The sequence below is a fragment of the Ipomoea triloba genome, chromosome 14 (assembly GCF_003576645.1).
Source record: "Ipomoea triloba cultivar NCNSP0323 chromosome 14, ASM357664v1".
NCBI lineage: Eukaryota > Viridiplantae > Streptophyta > Magnoliopsida > Solanales > Convolvulaceae > Ipomoea > Ipomoea triloba.
Genome location: NC_044929.1, coordinates 2,670,444 through 2,689,742, shown reverse-complemented (window position 1 = coordinate 2,689,742; position 19,299 = coordinate 2,670,444). Strand labels below are relative to the sequence as shown.

The 19,299-nt window shown below is 35.0% G+C and overlaps 4 protein-coding genes across 5 annotated transcripts; all 4 read right to left on the bottom strand.

The window, feature by feature from the left end:
* Window positions 1–3,002: 3,002 nt before the first annotated feature.
* On the bottom strand, window positions 3,003–5,595 carry LOC116004243 (DNA-directed RNA polymerase III subunit RPC6-like). The gene is made up of 2 exons (XM_031244208.1): window positions 5,315–5,595; window positions 3,003–3,804 (listed from the first exon to the last, which is right to left on the bottom strand). Exon 2 carries the CDS (start codon window positions 3,800–3,802, stop codon window positions 3,113–3,115), a length of 690 nt encoding a protein of 229 aa, XP_031100068.1. The 5' UTR covers window positions 3,803–3,804; window positions 5,315–5,595; the 3' UTR covers window positions 3,003–3,112.
* Window positions 5,596–6,793: 1,198 nt separating this feature from the next.
* On the bottom strand, window positions 6,794–9,284 carry LOC116004753 (peroxidase 11-like). The gene is made up of 4 exons (XM_031244915.1): window positions 9,015–9,284; window positions 8,298–8,489; window positions 8,024–8,189; window positions 6,794–7,310 (listed from the first exon to the last, which is right to left on the bottom strand). Exons 1-4 carry the CDS (start codon window positions 9,282–9,284, stop codon window positions 6,880–6,882), a joined length of 1,059 nt encoding a protein of 352 aa, XP_031100775.1. The 3' UTR covers window positions 6,794–6,879.
* Window positions 9,285–10,545: 1,261 nt separating this feature from the next.
* LOC116005262 (DNA-directed RNA polymerases II, IV and V subunit 3-like) lies at window positions 10,546–14,259 on the bottom strand. Its single transcript, XM_031245524.1, has 3 exons — window positions 13,811–14,259; window positions 12,161–12,398; window positions 10,546–11,128 (listed from the first exon to the last, which is right to left on the bottom strand). The coding sequence occupies exons 1-3, from the start codon at window positions 14,257–14,259 to the stop codon at window positions 10,856–10,858; spliced, it is 960 nt and encodes a 319-aa protein (XP_031101384.1). The 3' UTR covers window positions 10,546–10,855.
* Window positions 14,260–15,201: 942 nt separating this feature from the next.
* On the bottom strand, window positions 15,202–17,905 carry LOC116004615 (6-phosphogluconate dehydrogenase, decarboxylating 2-like). 2 transcript variants are annotated; one of them, XM_031244735.1, is made up of 2 exons: window positions 17,727–17,905; window positions 15,202–16,936 (listed from the first exon to the last, which is right to left on the bottom strand). In XM_031244735.1, exon 2 carries the CDS (start codon window positions 16,923–16,925, stop codon window positions 15,465–15,467), a length of 1,461 nt encoding a protein of 486 aa, XP_031100595.1. In that variant the 5' UTR covers window positions 16,926–16,936; window positions 17,727–17,905; the 3' UTR covers window positions 15,202–15,464. The 2 variants fall into 2 exon arrangements, with proteins under 2 accessions (XP_031100595.1, XP_031100596.1); XM_031244736.1 differs by lacking the exon at window positions 17,727–17,905 and adding an exon at window positions 17,537–17,680.
* Between the last annotated feature and the right edge of the window lie 1,394 nt (window positions 17,906–19,299).

Sequence of the window (19,299 nt, the reverse complement as noted above, 5' to 3'; positions counted from 1 at the left end):
TCAAATTCTAATGGAAATATTGAAAATGTCTCAATTGCATATAATTGTTCGATTACACATTTTTTTTTAAAGTTTAATGACTCAATTACACAAAAGCAAACAAGAAGTTCAATGATTACTTCACACTTTTTCCTATATTTAAATTATGTAAACTTTTGATCCGTTTAACTTGTTGATCTTCCATTGCTGGTTTATTATTGTGCGAATGAAGTTTAATTTGACTAATTTTATGTATAATTACATGAAATAATATGCATCAACAACACCATTTATTAGTCATAATTTTTGTTGGAAAGTTTAACTAAAATTGAAATTTTGAGATATTGTGCGAATGAAGTTTAATTTGACTAATTTTATGTATACTTACATGAAATAATATGCATCAACAACACCATTTATTAGTCATAAATTTGTTGGAAAGTTTAACTAAAATTGAAATTTTGAGATATAATTTCAGTGGATACTTTTGATTTGGGTTGTGTCAAAGTGAATTCGAATTATTTTAGTTGGGAAGATAAATTTGATATATTATATACTTAAAATGAATAATGAGTGAATGAAAAAGTGTACTCATTGGGTTAGAAAAAAGAATAGAATTCAGGGAAGGTTTTTAAGTAGCCTTGTTTGAGAAATTAATTCTCAAAGTGTTATCTATTAAGTTGGGAGAAATAGAGTTTCAAAAGGTTTTAAAATAGCATTGGTCCTACATTGAAAATGTATGTGAGTTTGTATTAGTATAACTACAATTTAACTTTTTTAACTAGAGTGATGGTCATATTGATTTTTTCTATATGAAAGATGTTTTAAACTCATGACCTCTCTTAAACATATGAGAATAAGGGCATCCCCAATAGTGGGTTCTCTATTTCAGATTTTGTTTTTATTTATTTATTTTTTTCTTCTTTTCCTTCCCTCCCATCTTCTCTTTCCTAGCCAGATCTGCAAAAACTCCACAAAAATAAAGAAAGGTTCTTTTTAGGACCATTAATTGGGAAAATATGATAAAGAACTGAGCAATTTGCGCGTGAAGGCTGCTGCGCCGCACCCAGTATGGCACGTGCCATCGAGATGCATAAACATGACATTTTTTTTTCACTCCCTCCCATTTTTCTTTCCTTGTTGCATCACTGTAAAAATTAAGAAAAAAACTTCACTAATGTTGTTGCTCTATGTAAGACAGAATATAAGTTCTCACAAATTTAATCCTTTATTATGGTGCATAATCATGTATCTCAAATTTACCATGTACCGTATCTAGGATGGACGAAAGACAAGTAAAATTGGTAGGTTGCATTAAAGATAATGGGAAAGAAATAACAAACGAGTAAGAATTTTTTATATTACATAATTGAAATAGATAACTATAACTAATAGACATCTTAAAACTATTATAATAGAAGATTAAAACTAAACTTTCGTTGTTCAAAAAAAAACTAAACTTTCTAATACTAATGAATATATATAATAATTCTAAACAACTAATTAATTAAATAACATATTGATATAATCAATTATTTTTCAACCTTTTAGCTGCTCAATCTCCTTCTTCACCTGTTCAATCTCCTTCTTCACTTGCTCAAGCCTTGTACACTTTTCTTGTATAGATTTTGACTTATTCTCACCTTCCCCTTGCCTTGAGGAGCTGCCTATCACCCCACTTTCATGAACTCTGATCATGAATTCGATTCCTTCCTTATTAAACTCAAGACTTTGTAATTGCCTCTCTAATTTTTCTTTCTTCTCCGCAAATTTGTCCATCTTTAATTTGATTGAATGCTATAAAAAATCAAAAGATTATAGAGATGATAGGTGCCTTTAATCCTTTAAGAGTATCTTATATTTATACTATATTATGGTGTACGATTTTAGTAATTTATAAGTAAAATTGAATGTGTATAGAAATTTTCCTAATCTTATTGTGTTCCCCGGCCCCCCATCCCGGCCCCCCTCTATTTATAATAATTTTCAACATATATTATCTAGTCAATCTACTTAATTAATAACCTCTCCTCAAAAGCTAATTAACCAAAATTGGAAGATTCTAAAAGTTAGGTGTGTTCCTGATTACATACTACCACTAATAGTTTCCTTTTAAAATTTGTGTGTTTTAATAATTAGCATTTATGTTTAATTGGTAACTAGGACTCTAGGGGAATAATTAGTCATTCTAATATTATATTTGCATTAATTTAAGAAGTGTGGTGCCAAAGGCCTTGTGGTCAAGCGTCATAGCTGTAACTCTCGTACTATGTATAAGGTATTCGATCTATGTAATCTTTAAAGACATCTAGAAATCAATTGAAGAGTTTTTTTTTTTTTTTTTGGAGTTATCGTAACTCAAATACAAATTAGAGCTAAAAGCTTACTTGAAAGGTTATGGTTTCTTCCGTTGCACACTAAATTTCAATACGTTAGTGCTTCTATTGAGAGAATCTATGTAAGCATTCTTTATAAAATTTATTCTTTTTTTTTCCACAAAAAAAAAACCCCAAAAAAAAAACTACAAAAAATTTACCTTGTATATTCATAAATTTTCCCCATAATTATCATTTTCTCTTCATATTAAAATTCTTGAAATTAACGTGTTGATTTGTTCACATACTGTCATGACAAATCAGTTAGTAACAAATTTCTGACTTTTAGTCCACCATCAAATTTTATTATTATTTTTTTTTTGGTGGGGAGTCCACCATCAAACTGTTCACACCAATAATTTGAATATCCAACTCCAAACCATTATTATATTTGCATTGGTTTAAGTGAGGTACTATATATTATATCAAAAAAAAAAAGTGAGGTACTATATATAGAGTATTCTATGTATCGTTAAAGGCATCCAGAAATCAATTGAAAAATTCTTCATTTTCTTTTGTTACTTTGTTTTTCTTTTGAGTTACTGTAATCAAAATACATATTGGAGTCAGAAGCCTAATCGATCCGTTTGCATACTAAATTTCAGTACTTGTCATAATAAATTAAACAAGCACAAGAGAACCCAAAGATTTCCTGGTAAAAGAAGCACCATCTGATAGGAGCCAGAAATAAAGAATATGATGCAGACCATTAATTAGGTTGAAGTATAAGTTAATGGACAATACAATTACATAACAGACTAGAATTCCAACCATTTAGAGAAGTAAATGCATGCTTTAGGGGATATGATTCCATCAGGTGTACACTCACTAATCCTTGGGCAAACACCACAAGGAATTGAAGCCATTGCACTACCCATTTTTTTATCTGCCCCGGTGCCTGCGCTAGCGATGATTCTATAACAAGTTGCTCCAACTGGGATCGAATGGTACTCTCCCAATCCGCTGCTCTTTACCTCTATAACCGAGTTGTCCAAAACCATAGACCGCAAGATTTCTGAAATTTGTCCGAGTGTGCAGTTGATCGCTTTCCTATCCTTGAGGAAATCGAAAATCCCGTCTGCAGTGGTAACGTGCAGTTTGTTGATGACCTTGAGGCACGTCTCCTTGAGAATATTGATGAGTTCTTTGTCGAGATTCCCCTCGGTGTACCAGGCGCCACCGGTGAGCTCTTCTGAGGGCTCAAACTCCACTGCCATGTAGTGCTTCCTCGCTTTGTTTTGTATGTTTTTTACCTGTTTTATAAGGTTCTTTTTCACGAGCGAAGCCAGGGATTTATCGACGACGGCTGGTTGAAGCTTCGCCTCTTTCTTGATGTCGGCTAACCAAATTCCGAGGTTCTTTTTACTTTTGATCAAGTTGAGGACTACATTTTCAGAATCAACCAGCGGCTGAGAAGGTGAAGCTCCCTCGGGTCTTCTCCGCTTCATTTCTGTGCCAAAAGTGGTTTATTCAGTTCAATCTCATGTGGGAAGTGGGCACATTAACACTGGCGCAGTGGCGCCCAATATCAATCGTCACATATATTTTAATGATGTCCTATATAAACACGGCACATATTATAGTAGATCCAACACAATACAAATTTTCAAGGTGTCCAGTTGTCAAGTACAAAAAATCCAACAGCAAAATACAGAATTCAAATCTCCAAGACTAGCATGCAGTACGAAAAATGAATCAACAATGTGTGATGTCCATTGTTGTTAAGGCGTCGCCTAGGCTTTCAATCGGTGGAGGCCGGCCACCTAACGAGCTCGCCTCGCCTTAAAAGGAAAAAATAAAAAAACCTACTAACGTAGCTGAGAGCTTGAGAATGAAAATAACCCCAATTATGATCCATCAACGGATCCTAAAAGGAAGGCTAAATCTAAAGAACCATGCTGGAAATGCTAAATTATTGCATAATTTAGTACTTATTATTGAGATACGAGAATATGTTTATATGCTAAAACGCTAAATTATGAATTGATATATAGTCTGCCTTAACAACAATGCTGATGTCTCTAACAAAACTAATCTATAGTTGATTGTGAACTGCAATATGGAATATATTCCTGTTGCCCTCAAATCTAAATAATTATGCATGGTATACTTTATCGCATATAGTGCCTTAAACTCATCAAGGAAAGCAACAAATGTTCTGTCCTATACTGCAGCAGTTGGAAGCAGAGTTTCTAAATGTATCCGAAAGTAGCTGATTTCATCACAAAATAGTACACAGTTTAAAGTAAAAATTTGCCGATCATTGCTAGTGTGCAACTATAGATACAGACCACTTCGTTGCAACTATATATACAGACCACAACTATATGTATAGAATACTGAAATTAGAGATATTGCTGATGTATTCAAGATTTAGAATTTTACACATGCTAGTGCCCAAATCCAAATAAAAACCCAGTTTACTAAAACAAAAAATTCAAAGCTCACTAATTGTCTCCTAGATCAAAAGTCCAAAACACAAGGAGATTATACTACCTACTTTTAGCTGACAATGACATTTTTACCAGGGAGAAATTGGAAGGTTAAAGACAACTTGGCTGCAGTGTTAACAGAATAATATATCTATGGCTAAACTAATCGGAGAACACAATAAGTCTGCATAAAAAAAATGTAAACTTTATTTTAAAAAAAAAATCTAAATAAAAACTTTGATATAAACCCAAATTATATAAACTTTATTGGCAGTTGTGTCCTAATTTCCAATCAGCAGAAAAAAACTTACAAACCCAGACTATAAATTCTTGCCCTTTTTTCTCAACAATGTGCATATATAATGAGAAAAAATATGGAGCAGAAATGGGGGGGAAATAGGTTAGAAAACCAAAAACGAAAATTTAAACAGAGAAATTTACACATACAAAAACAAATAAATCATAAAACCACAAATCAGGTAAAACACTAAACCAGTGAAAAGTAGGAGATAGAATTTGGGTACTCACTTTTGAGGCTGAAGATTTGGGATTTGGGAAGCTAAATCAGTAAATCGCAAGGTGAGGCGGTGAGCATAGAAAGAGAGAGTTGCTGCGGCTGTCAGAAACAGAGAATTACAGAAATCGGAAGAACTTTAGCACAAACAGAAATACAGAATAGGCAAATAGCGGCTACAACTTTGATGGGTCGGGTAATTTCATGTAATTGATCACAGTTTGTTTGGCTAGAGTTCTTGTAATTGATGTAATTGTCATGGATCGAGTAATGTCAATCAGGCCCGTTGGTTCGATTTTGAGCTAGTTATATACTTATATCATACTGTCGGACTTGATTAGGGTTAATGAATGTTTTTGATCGATTTAAAATTTCTTACTATAACCCTAAAATCTTATACAGTCAAGCTTAACTACACCTTTTAACATTTTTGGTTTTAACATTTTCAATTTAGTACAAGTGACGATTACTCTCGAACCAGTTTCGTGCTCCCGTAGTGAACACAGGTGGACCCGGACCGTTAAACGGACGGAGAAAGACTCGATAAATTTACCCAAAAAAAAATTCAATTTAATATATTAGTGCACTTACATTAATAAATATAAACTTATATACTGGAGTATCATTCAATCAATTTAAATTAAACCTACATTTTCAAATTTCAACTAAAAATAATTAATATAGTTACACTATAATATAATAATTATAATAATATTTTTATTTTCCATTATTTATTTTCATAAAAAATATTTTATTTTGTATAAAGATGAGCTTACATATAAATTCTTTGTGTGTGTGCGCGCATGTATACATATATATATTTGGGTATTACCGACTCTATTACAATACAGAAATTCTTTGTATATTTTGTTCAACATGACTCGTGAAACAACAAATAGTGTTAAGTGGCTCAGACTATCGGGCTGGCTTACTAAATTTCACCCTTTTTTTTGCAAGGAGAAGTAATGATTCTGTATAATTAAGTTAAATACTTACAATTTATTTAAAAATCATATATTTTTAAATAGGTCGATAAATTAATTTTTCTACCACGAAAAAGTTTTTTTTTAGATACAAATGAAATTGATATCGAGAACGCTTATATTTAAAATGTCGAATACTATTATATTTCTATTCTTTTATTATATCTTTTTATAAGAGTTAATTTTTATTCTCTATATAATTATGCATGCAAATATGATGGGTCTCATCTAAAACTTTAAATTTCATTGAATCTCCAAACATAATCTCAACTATCAATTACCATTATCCATTGCACATGTATACATTATACATATAGTATTTAAAAAAAAAAAAACTTACATTACCACTAGACAAAAATATTTCAAATTAAATATTTCTATCTATTACTTATTTTTCTTGTCACACATTGTTTCAGCATCACTTAACTCATAAATACTATAGACACACAAAAAAAAAAACAAAAAAAAAAAACAAAAACAAAAACAAAAATTATAAAATTGACCCTGCGTTCATGCATGTGTTAAACTTTCATTCCACATGCATGCTTTAATTTTTTTCTGTGTAACTTAGAATTTCCACTGTAGAACAGTAATGCTTATGCATTAACGAACCTACAAGTCTTCCTAACTTCCCCATTCTCATGAGCTTCAGGGTTAGTGATGTTTCCCATTTTCACCATGGATTCTGCAAATTGCTGGAAAAATGCAATGGGATTTGCAGCATACTTCTCCACGAGCTCTCTGGTTTCTTCAATGGCGAGAAGGCTTGAGTAGAGGTTTTGGTCGGAGTTGAGAAGCCCTTCCCCTCTAAGGAGTGTGTGGTAGTAGGAGTTGTCAAAGAGGTGTGGAGTGAGATAATCCATGGCGGTTTCATTGTAATTTTCTCCTTCAATTGGAGGGCATATGGATTTTAGGTTGTTTAGGTATACTTGAGAGATTGGGTTTAGTGGTGATGTTGTTATTGGGAAATCTCCGTATATTCTTCTTCTGAAATTCACACATCTTGCCTTCCCAATTGTGTGGGCACCTGCATGCCAAATTTTGTGTATGTATGTGTCAAATCAACCTAATTACGTCAGGAGTTCTACTACATGCAGTGTTACAAAAATTCCGCCTAGACATCGATTAATTCCCGTTTAGGCGCTAGGTTTCGGTCAACTACCAAGCGTATCACCTTAATTGGTGGTCTAGGCGACTGACTGGCTAGGCACCTAGCCTAGACCTCCTAGGCGCCAACTAGACCTCCTAGGCACCGACTAGACCACCTAGTTGGCCGATTAATTCTTGTTCTTTTTTTAATGAGTTATTTCACTCAAACAACATCGTTTAGAACGAAATATACCTAAATTGTACAAACTCTAGATATTTGTATGTTAATATTTAATATTTTAGTATTACCTATTAAAGTATTATATAATTTATAATTATTAGTGTTTAAAAAATAAAAAATACTTAAACAAATTTAAAAAAAAAAAATACACAGACGCCTAGACGCTGATTAATCCCGCCTAGGCGTTCTAGGCATGTATTCTCAATTCTTACTCCCTGATGTAGTGGACATTAATAAGCTATTTTTTTCTTCGTGGGACAACTAATTAACTTTGTGGGGCCAAGACCTTGTGGTTTAGAAACGAAGTTGCACTCTCATATGAGAGGTTGTTGGTTCGAGCCTCTACTGAGGTAGTATTGACTCAAGTAGTTATAACAGATACTCCATTGTAACAGAGTCAATAGTACTACCAGAGAGAGCAACCATGTCAGTGACAGAAAGGCCTTGATAAAGAAACTTAGAAATAATGGAGAGAAGGCTTTCATCTGCAGTGGGCATGTTTGTTTCAACAACTTCATATCCTGCACTTTTTGAGTCTTTTCTTCCCAATGGAACATCCCAATATGGTCCACCAACCTGCACCCACCAAAATCCTAGTACTTATTACTCATGTTCAACATATGATATACATAAAAACTATAAATATTTAATGAGTATTGATATGATGAATGCTAATGTCATTACCAGAAGAACTGCATCCCTAGCAGCAATAGTGAGAATATCGGCACAAGAAACAATTCCGGGACATTCAGATTCAAGCCAGTTCTTGATTCTATCAATGATTTTGAACCCATTCAATGAATGTCTGTTCTGAGGAGCGCTCTTTTCTCCCTTCAATGTGACTGTATCGTCCAACAAAATCGACCCATCGCAACCCTAATATTCATTCCCCCCAAAAAATGTCAACATATATGCTAATTAAAACCATGTTTTCTTATAGTGCATTGATAGGCATTTTTTTGCTTTCATGTTGGCTAGAGCCCGTGAAAGACCAAGTCCAACACCAGATGAAATTGTTGGGCAGAGGACTGAAGAGTCAAGACCAGCACTCTGCCTCTCGAAAATATGAAGATATAAGGAAATAAAATTGGGCATTCACTGCTATCTATAACTTTTGGGGTAACCAAACTCGATAAGAGATTGTTGGGCGGAGACCTGAAGGGCCAAGACCAATACTCTACCTCTCAAAAATATGAAGATATAATGAAATAAAATTGCGCATTCACTGTTATCTATAACTTTTGACGTAGTCAAATAAAAGATTACTGGGCGGAGGCCTGAAGGGTCAAGACCAACACTATACCTCTCGAAAATATGAACATATATAAAGAAATAAAAGTAGGCATTCGCTGCTATCTAACACACGCTCGAAAAAGAAAGGGAGGCCATCCATTAGCACACCTGAACAAAGCAGTCATGAAAATGCAACCTTAAAATGAAGGCTGCATTTCGAGGATCAGAGAGCACAGCACACTCCATTTCTTTCCTCACTATCCCCAGCACCGATGGGCACGTCGACTTGTAGTAATCCAACGTTAAATTTGGGTCATTACTCGCCGCCTCCAATAATAATCCACCACAAACCACACTAACAAACAAAACCATATGCACCTGCAAAATCTTGCTATTTTTTGATCCAAACCATGAAGATGTACACCACAAACAAGCCATTTTTAGCCACCCAATTCAAGCTAGAGAAAGTGTGTGTTTGTTATTACATATATGGTTGAGAACAAACTTCATCACCATCATATATATATACATATATATAATATGCATGGTAGATTTTGACAACTAAAAGAAGCTAGCTAGCTAGGATGTTTGATTGTCATCTTTTTTAATTATTTTTATTTTAGAGTGTTTTGAGTGCAGTATTGGGTGAAGATATAGATGTTTGTAGTCAAGAGAAGATGTAACTAATACAGGCTATAGTTGGTGAGATCCCTCAAACTAAAATTTACCAAATAAAACAATAAAAGAGAACCAAATCTAAAGGCTTGTGCTTGTTACTATATATGCATGTACACTTTAATTACACGCAAGACTTAAATTTGGGCATGCAAGCTAGCCACCAAAGCACTTTGTCTTTCTCCTTCAAACTATTTGTTTATTTATAATTTAGTGTATGTACGTACCATGAACCGTGTTCAATAATTATATATACTCATTCCATTTCATTGTATGTGTCTGATTAACGATGTTTGACTGAAATTATTTTTAATTTAATTTTTTATAATATTAAGTTTAGTATTTAAAAATTGCATTAAAATTATTAGGACTTTGGATTCTAGGCACACTACAATTCATTTTTCCGGCTTCCCCTTATTTTAATGTCTCTTCCCACCCTCGGGGCTTAGCCTAGTTAGTTCGTTGTCTGACTTAAAAGCCATGACTAGAGGCGATATTGTGGGGTTCAAATTTCACTGGAAACATGTATGGGGATACAAATCCAAGGTAGACCCTGCTATGATTTACCGCCTCCTACAGTTATACCCTACTCTGAACACCCCCCCCAAAAAAAAAAAAAAAAAAAAAAGAGTGCAAGATCCATTCAGTCTAAGATGGTTCTCAAACATTGTATCCAAAAAGGAAATTCATGGTGTTCAAACTCATTCTAAACCTCCAACATACTACACTCGTATAATATAATTATTAATTTCTTTTTCTTCGTTTAGTTTGATCTATTCCACGGTGACACTTCATTCATCCTGTGTTCCAGATTGTTCAACTTCTGCTATTAACTTGTATCTCTGCAATTTCCAAAAAAAAAAAAAAAAAAAACTTGTATCTCTGCTTCATGGGGTCAAAGACGTGTATGATTACACATTTTATGTACACGTTTTACAATTTTCAACGACGAACACACGCCAACGTAAATTTGATGATTTTTCCAAATAAAATCTTGAATTCAACTCTTAAAGATTATAACAAATATTAAAAAAATAAACCATTTTTTTCTGAGTAGCACAAAAAGTAGTGATTTGGCTTTGGAATACAACTTGTTCAAGAAAGAGAGGATCAAACAAGTTAGTGTTTGTCCATTTCCTTCAGACACACGAATATGCACTGGCAAAACAAACACACTTTGGTCACCAGTTTCAAGATTAAATCTGAAGCACAGGTAGAGAAGAAGGACAAGTTATTAGTCTAACATCCAACATACTACTCATAAGAAATAGAAGTTAAGGTCAATTGTCATAACAAAGTACAGAGCACAGGAGTTGATCACGCTCGGGTTGCGATTAACCTCCTCGCATGTGTGCACCCAACTCTCCGAATTGGTCATCTGCTTCCACCGTGTCCTCTGACAGGCGCACTGCGTCTAACTTCTGCTTCAAAATATCGATTGCATTGAGGACGAGCTGAGAAGCTTTGATTGCACCCGTGGATTCGACTGTGAAGATGAAGCTATCTTCCTTGGCATGGATTTCTATAAGCCCGGGTTTGTCCATAGACGCAATTTTCTTGAGCACCTCATCATCGTAGGTGTATGCCTCAGCATCAACCACAACAATCTGCAAGTTGAAGTACAAAAATAAAGATGATGAACTTAGGCAGAGTACTATTTCCATAATCATTAAGTTAAAGGATGGAAAGCCTCTGGTAAAAATCAATTTGAACGATCCACAAAACGGTGTCAACATCTATACGAATGGTAGTTCTACACACATTCAGTCTATTCCTTTATCAATAGTTCCAGTTCACCACAACACTTCCAATAACAAATCTATCAAATGCCCCTTGAAAAATTACTTTCAAGTTCCCAGCAGATAGAAAAGCCTGATCTTTCCCCACTTTTTATATTGAATGTTGTTATCAAACCAAACAAAAGCACTCCATGTAAGTAGTTATTTTAATCTAATTGCCCATAATTGGTTACTATTGTTATGCACTTATGCAAAAAGCAAAATAAAAGGCAGGCACACCCTTACCACTTTAAATGTTCTTTCTGAGTTTTCAATTATTTCATTTTAATTTATTTCATATTTTGAGGCATCAGAGTTGAATATTGTATTTAAGTAGTTTGAGCAACCCCTGAATTCAACCCTTTCCCCTCCGAGTTCTTTTTCCTTTCTTGCCATTTTCCCTAACAAATCATACGACAGAATATAAAAGTATGTCATTCCTACTAAAGATGAAAAACCCCACTATGGATGCATCAGAAGCTAATACTTAAGTCAAAGCAGAAACATCATCCAGGTTCCAAGTTAAAAGCTAAGCCTCACAGAACAGCTATCAGTAATAATGATCCAGCTTGACAACTGAAGTTCTGTAGGCTTTTCCACTCTTTTCCCACTATGCAACCCCCCTATACCCCCCGATCCAATATGCAAGACTGGAATTCAACCATAGAAGACAAGAAGATTGCATTAGATGAATGATTATGTCATCAAAGAAAAGTATTTCAAAATTCTGGTAACGGGAAGCATAGTTGGGAAATAATCTGAAACCTCCCTCCTACATACATCCAGATACCAATACCATAACTCACCAAGGAACACAGCACTTATAACAATAGTGAAACTAAAAGAACAAATTCAGCAAACCTGTTGGGTAACAGGGTCGATGTCAAACACTTTGGTGGGACTGCTTTCAACAATACTTCTTTTTTCCTCAAGTGACAATGTGTCCATCATGTCTTCATTGATATAGATGTCTGGCTCATACATAAATGTCACAGTTGCGGCAGGTGACCACTTTGCATGATCCTTGCCAATTCCTTTCCGTGCAATTGCTCTGAGCCTCAACTCTTGTCCACGGCGTAGCTTAACAATAATTACCCCCCTACAACAATGTAATAGTTTTCATAATATTATGGGACTTTCAACACAACTGATTATTACTTTATCACAATGTCTTACCTGCAATTTAAAATACAAAAACAAATAATAAATGGCTATGAACATCAAGATCTATTGATTCTGATTTATCCATGGGTTTCTTTTATGATGTTTAAAAATCTTCCCATTCTATTTGATGCTCTACTTCTCTTAATAGGCAGATTCTTCACAGTTTAGTGTAGGACCTTAGACATCCTTTGCATAGAAGAGGTCAAAATATGCTCTGAAAATATCCTGGTTTAATACAAATTCACCCTTCCATTTTCTTATAATTAGAAATCTAAATTTATAAGACTTGTAAAGCTTTAAAATACTCATGAACTCTCTTCCATTTTCTTCTGTCCTATCACTTTTATGACCACTGACCACCATTCACATCCCTAGAATGGCATTAAATAGCTTCCATATCACACCTTTTTCTGTTTACCTATAAAAACCCCTAAAATTCCATCACATTTCCCATCGTTCCAGCGAGAAAATTAGTAAAGCCACTACCATGCCTGGAATATGTTTCTTTTGAGAACCATTATAGCTGGAGTATTACCCTCTGACTAGTGACAAAAAAATTAAGTAAGCCACTCCCAAGCCTGCAAACTCTATATCAATGAATCTCAAGCCCTGCTAGTTGTAATGATCAGCTAATCGAATTCCTTTTTCATAAATGTGTACTTGTGTTTTGTTCTGAATTGTGGAATACCATTGTGACCACAATACCTATTGAATTATGAAAATGATTTAAAGATTTATTCACTTTTTCCTTACCATTGTGGAATACCATTGTGACCATTGTGACCACAATACCTATTGATTTAAAGAATTATGTTTTGCACAGTTGTTTCTTCTCAGTCCCAGCCATTATGTAAATAAATCCCTTCAAGAACAAGGCTTCAAACTAGAGTACTGTTCTAAATCCCCTTTCAGAATGCATTTTGTTCAGTGTCATATATATGCCACCCTTCTCCTCATAAACACCTTAAGCTAGTTTGAAGCGAAATGACACAAAATCACCAATTGGTGCTATTAGGATTCTGTATTCTAATCACACTAGAATTCCTTCTCCCTCTCCATGTGTTATTGTGAATCTACATTTTATCATTCCTCCATCTGACCACAACTCTTTGTATTCTTATAAATACATCTCTTTCTGTACCTTGCAAATTGAATCAATAACAAAATTCTTTTCATAATTATTGTTCTAATTGGTGCATTCTTAAATTCTCACAACACTAATGAAATTCTTCTCAGAATTATTGTTCTAATCGGTGCATTCTTAAATTCTCACAACACTAATGAAGTATGAAAATGAATGGAACATATTTTATCGTTTTTCATTCCTGAGAAAGAGAGAAGTCTTACTTAGACTCGGAATTGCCGAAGCCGGAGGAAGAATCGGAGTAATCGACGGGAACGACGGTGTGGTCGGAGCTGAGGAGGTCCTTGCTGGTAACATCTAGGGTTTGGTCAGTGATGCACTTGACGCGGAGATAGAACTCGACGGAGCAATACTCGCACTGGCCGTCGCCGTCGCAGGCGTCGCAGTCACGCGAGAAGCGCATGCTCATAGCGCGCTCGCTGGTGAGGGGGATGAGGCCGAGGCGGTGGGCGATGAACTCGTCGTTGAGGACGGTGGAGTTGCACTCGATTTCGACGAGGTCGATGGCTATGGTGGGCACCTCGGCGATCATCACGCGCCGGAGCGCGTTGGCCATGCTAGCGTCGGTCTCGCGAAGCTCGAACTTCATGTAGTCGTCCTTCACTTCCCGGATTTTTATCTTTGGGAACCTCTGGTACGATGCACCCTCCATTGTTGTCTTCCTAGTTCCGCTCACTTCTCAGCAAATGCTCTAAAACCCTCTTCGGAGATGATTATAATATAATGTATAGTTTGGGAGTGGAATTTTTTGGGGCTAATTTCTTATGGACCCCTCAACTTTCTGATCTTTACATCTAAATCTTTATTTTCTTCAACAAGGAAAAATTGTATAATTGTAAAATTCGTCGATGGCACCAATTAAAGCAAATACTAATTTTGGTCCCACGATTATGAACAAAATGATAATTTTGGTTCACATGTTTAATTTCTACCAATTTTGGTTCCAAGATTATTGTTTAATCGCTAAGATCAACAAGTCACAGTTTTCCTCCTCAAATTAAGGTAAAATGAGGAGGAAAATTGCGAATTTTGAGCAATCTTAGGACTTAAATCCATTTATTCGTGCTCAAATTGAGATATTAAGTTGAAAATGACGAAAATACCCTTAACAATTTTAGATTTTTGTACATTTTAAACGGATGTGTGATCGGCGCGATGAATTTTGGCACTAAAATAATAGTCGTGGATGAATATTAGTACTAAAACAATAGTCGTGGAACCAAAATTAGTAGAAATTAAACATGTTAACCAAAATTGGTATTTGCTCGCATCAAGAATAAACTGACATCTCCCTTCTTCATCGATCTAGGGAGAAAATGAATCGTCTACCAGTTGAGAAACTATCAAGTAAGTGGCTTAACAAGGATAACTAAGCTGGTACACCGGAGTTGTATCTACAGTTAACATGTTAACATATTAAGATATCTATGTATCTACAGTTAACATATAACATATTAAGATATCTATGTATCTACAGTTAACATATTGAGAATTGTATCTCGCTAGCAAAACATCCATTATAGAAGGGCCATACAACAAAAACAAATGGGAAATAAAGGATTTGAGGAAAGGGTTTTCAAAAAAAAAAAAAGGATTTGAGGAAAGGTGGTCTGAATGATTTTATTGTATGAGAAAAAAACAAGTGGTCTGGTTTACAAATACTTCATAAAAACAAAACAAAACAAACTTGGACAAAATGCAAATATACCAAAAATATTAAAGAGGGCTGCAACATCATCTCAAGGTCATAGCTAGGATCTGGCTGGAAGATTCCAAGTTAACATTTCCAGCCACAATGAATCCTTATTCAGTACAAAAAACAACAGAGTTCAAAACAAAGTTTAAGAAAAACTCATATTATATCTTAGATTGTTGGGCAATCTTGAACCACTCAGTATGGAAGGACCCTGGCATGTCAATTCTCTCATAAGTGTGGGCACCAAAGTAATCCCTCTGAGCTTGGACCAAATTCGCGGGCAGTCTTTCCCTCCTATAAGTGTCGAAATAAGCTAAACTCGAAGACATCCCGGGAGTGCTAATCCCCGAGCTGATAGCGAGGCACACGACTCTTCGCCAAGCGGACTGCCGTTCAATTATCTCCTTTGCAAACTCTTCGTCCACGAGAAGGCTAGCGAGCTCCGGGTTTCTGTCATAAGCCTGCTTGATACGGTCCAAAAATATAGCGCGAATGATGCAACCGCCCTTCCAAATTCTAGCTAGCTCCCCGAGCTTCAAGCCCCACCCTTTTTCAATACTCTTTGCGCGAATCAAGTTCATTCCCTGTGCATAACTGCATATCTTGGATGCATAAAGCGCCTTCCGCACATCATCGATAAGCTGTTTCTTATCAACAACGTTGTTGTCGGCAATGGCATCGTCAATGCCACCGGATTTAAAGATCTTGGCGGCTTCAACTCGCTCGTCCTTCAACCCGCTGAGGAATCTCGAGTCCAATGACGAGGCTATTGTTGGGGCGGCGACTGAGAGATCTGCGGCTTGCTGAACTGTCCACTTGCCGGTACCCTTCATCCCGGTTTTGTCGAGAACCTTGTCTACCAAATACCCTTCGGCCTTGTCATCCTTGATTCCGAATATATCAGCTGTGATTTCGATCAAAAAGCTTAGGAGCTCCCCTTTGTTCCATTCCGAGAACACTTCGTGCAACTCGGAATTAGAGAGCTTTCCCACGGATTTCAGCACATCGTACGCCTCAGCAATTAATTGCATATCACCGTATTCAATCCCGTTGTGAACCATCTTAACGAAGTTACCAGAACCTCCCTCGCCAATGTAAGTAACGCACGGGCCACTGTCGGGTACTTGAGCCGCCACTTTCAGTAGTATGTCTTCAATGTACTTGTACGCTTCGAAAGAACCGCCAGGCATTAGTGAAGGTCCTCTCCTAGCACCTTCTTCACCGCCCGAGACTCCCATTCCAAGATAAAGCAAGCCCATCTCCGCCGCTTCTTTCGCCCTCCTCTCGGTGTTCTCATACCACTCATTCCCACCATCGATAATACAATCCCCTTTCTCCATATAAGCAGAAAGGGTTTTGATGGTTTGATCAACCGGTGCACCAGCCTTAACAAGAATGATAATCACACGGGGCTTTTGGATGGAGAGAACAAAGGACTCGGGATCATGAAAACCGTACAGAGGGAGTCCCCCTTCCGCCTTAGCTCGTTCAACGGTCTCATCAACTTTTGAAGTGGATCTGTTGTAGACAGATATAGGGAATCCTTTCTCAGCTATGTTAAGAGCAAGATTTTGCCCCATTACAGCAAGCCCGGCAAGACCAATTCGTGTTGGGGTCGCCATACTTTTTTTTCCTGTAATCGGGAAAAATACCAATTTAATTTCAAAGTTTGCAAGATGCAGGAAAATTTGGGGCAACAAAACTTCAACATATCTAACAACTCTTTTTTCCCAGAACCCTTCACCCTCATTTCACATCCACATATGTCTGCACCTCTTAGGATAAAGTCTATGAAAATAAATTACAGTAACAATTATGAACTTTTACCAATCATATACAGTGAATTTTGATACTACAAGAGTGAAATCCAAGTGACCAAAGTGAAATGAAATATGTGCAATAGATCAGGTAAGCATAGAAAGGAGAATTTGCAATTTAATATGAGTAGATTTCAGATCCAAACAAATCAAAAACGAAGCAGAAAAAAAAACATTACAAATTGCAAATTCATTTGATCAAGCAAAGCAGATAGAAAAGGCCTTCGCAAACCAACAAAAGAAATCCATCAAATATCAGCAGACAACAGCACAAGACAGTAAAAAAAAGTTGAAATTTACAGTAGCCCAGACGAGTTATACCCAAAAAGTTTACATTTATGCAATCACCGATGATCATAGATCAAAGATGAGAGAATCAACAGAACAAACTAGAACAAGAAAACCTAAACTATTACCTATAATCGCTTCCAAAACTTGCTAAAAAGTGCTCGGAATATGAAATCGAAGTCAAATAAATGAATCCCAGAAATATTACAGATTTGGGTACGAAAAAAGCGAGATCAATTTGCACATAAATACTGAAAACACGGGGATTTTTCTTGTGTATGAACGCCGGTGAATACGCGGAAACGAAAATTGACTCACCTAATAGTTGAAAAGAAATGTGTGGAGTTGAAAAGGTGAAGAGCGTTGAGAGAAATGATGGGCGCTTCTTCTTCTTCTTCTTCTCCTTGCAAATCGGTGAAAGAGTTATATAGGTAGTCAAGTCAAATTAGTACAGCTTCTCGGCCTTCTCCGCTCTCCACTACAGCGATCAGCGAAGGGCTGCTCGTTTTTTGGCAGTTGGTGTCCGTACCTACCTTTGTTTAAGGTACTATGACTTTGTTATACCAGGGACATGGTCCACCGTAGTACTCACTCTGTCCCATTTTACATGTCATGTTTATTATTCATTGGTCAAATCAATTCTTTCTTCGTTACTTATTTTCTTTAGTAATTTTTAATTATTTTTAAATTTAATTTTTTGTGTTTAATAGTATTTTTAATGTAATTTCTAAATATATAAATTTTATATACTAATACTAAATTTAATATTATGAAAATTGAATTAAAAATAACTTTAGTCAAGCTTCATTAACCGAATCAGACAAACAAAATGGGATGGAGGTAGTATTAATTAGTGTACTTTTAGTATTGAAATTATGAATTTTTAGAATGTAAATTGTGTTTTTAAGTCAAAACATATAAATTATGTATGTTAACATTATGTATTCGTAGTATACAAATTGTAAATTTTTAAAAGATAAACTGTGAATATTTAATATGTAAATTGTAAGCATTAACATTGTGTGTTTGTAATATACAAATTGTGATTTTTTTTTTTGTAATATACTTTCAAATTGTGAATTTTTAAAATGTAAATTGTAAACATTCAAAATCCGGGTTCACAAAAAGATACACAACACTAATTTATTCATTTTTTATACATTAATAGCCCATTTGTTTTGCTGAAAAATATTTGAAGAGAAATTGAATTGAAATTTTAATTCAATGAAAAATAAATTACAGGAAAATTGATTCTATTGTTTGGTTGGTAAAAAAGAAATTAATGGGAATATGGATTCTATTGTTTGGTTGGGTTTAAAAGGTAAATAATAATGAATATAAAAACTAATATGCCTCTAAAAAGATAAATGAATAAATAGGTGTCTATATAATTAAGAAACTTTTGTAAGGGTAAAATGGTCCAGTCATGTTATTTTTTTCTCAAGCCTTGTGGAAAACAAAATCCTACTCCTTTGTAAAGAATTCATTTTTCCAATGGAAAATATTTTTCATCCAACCAAAACAACATAAAAATAACATTTTTCTCCACTTTTACGATAAATTTTTACTATGATGTATATTTTGTTAAGTTGTATTATGTACTTTTTTAGTAATGAAAAAAAATTAATAGTTACTTTTTGAGGGTTTATGCAGGGTAAACTTTACTTTTGTATGATAGCCTGCAAATTATACATAAAAGGTAAAAAATAATAAAAAATCCGTGTGATAGATTCGACCAAAAGAATATTGACAAAAATCAAATTCATAAAATTAATTTCAATTTGATTTGATTTCAATTGCCACTACAAATGAATAGCTAGATTAAATCTAAATTAATACGGAGTATTTATTTAAAATTGGACAATAGCAGTCTGAATTGACTTGATTAAAT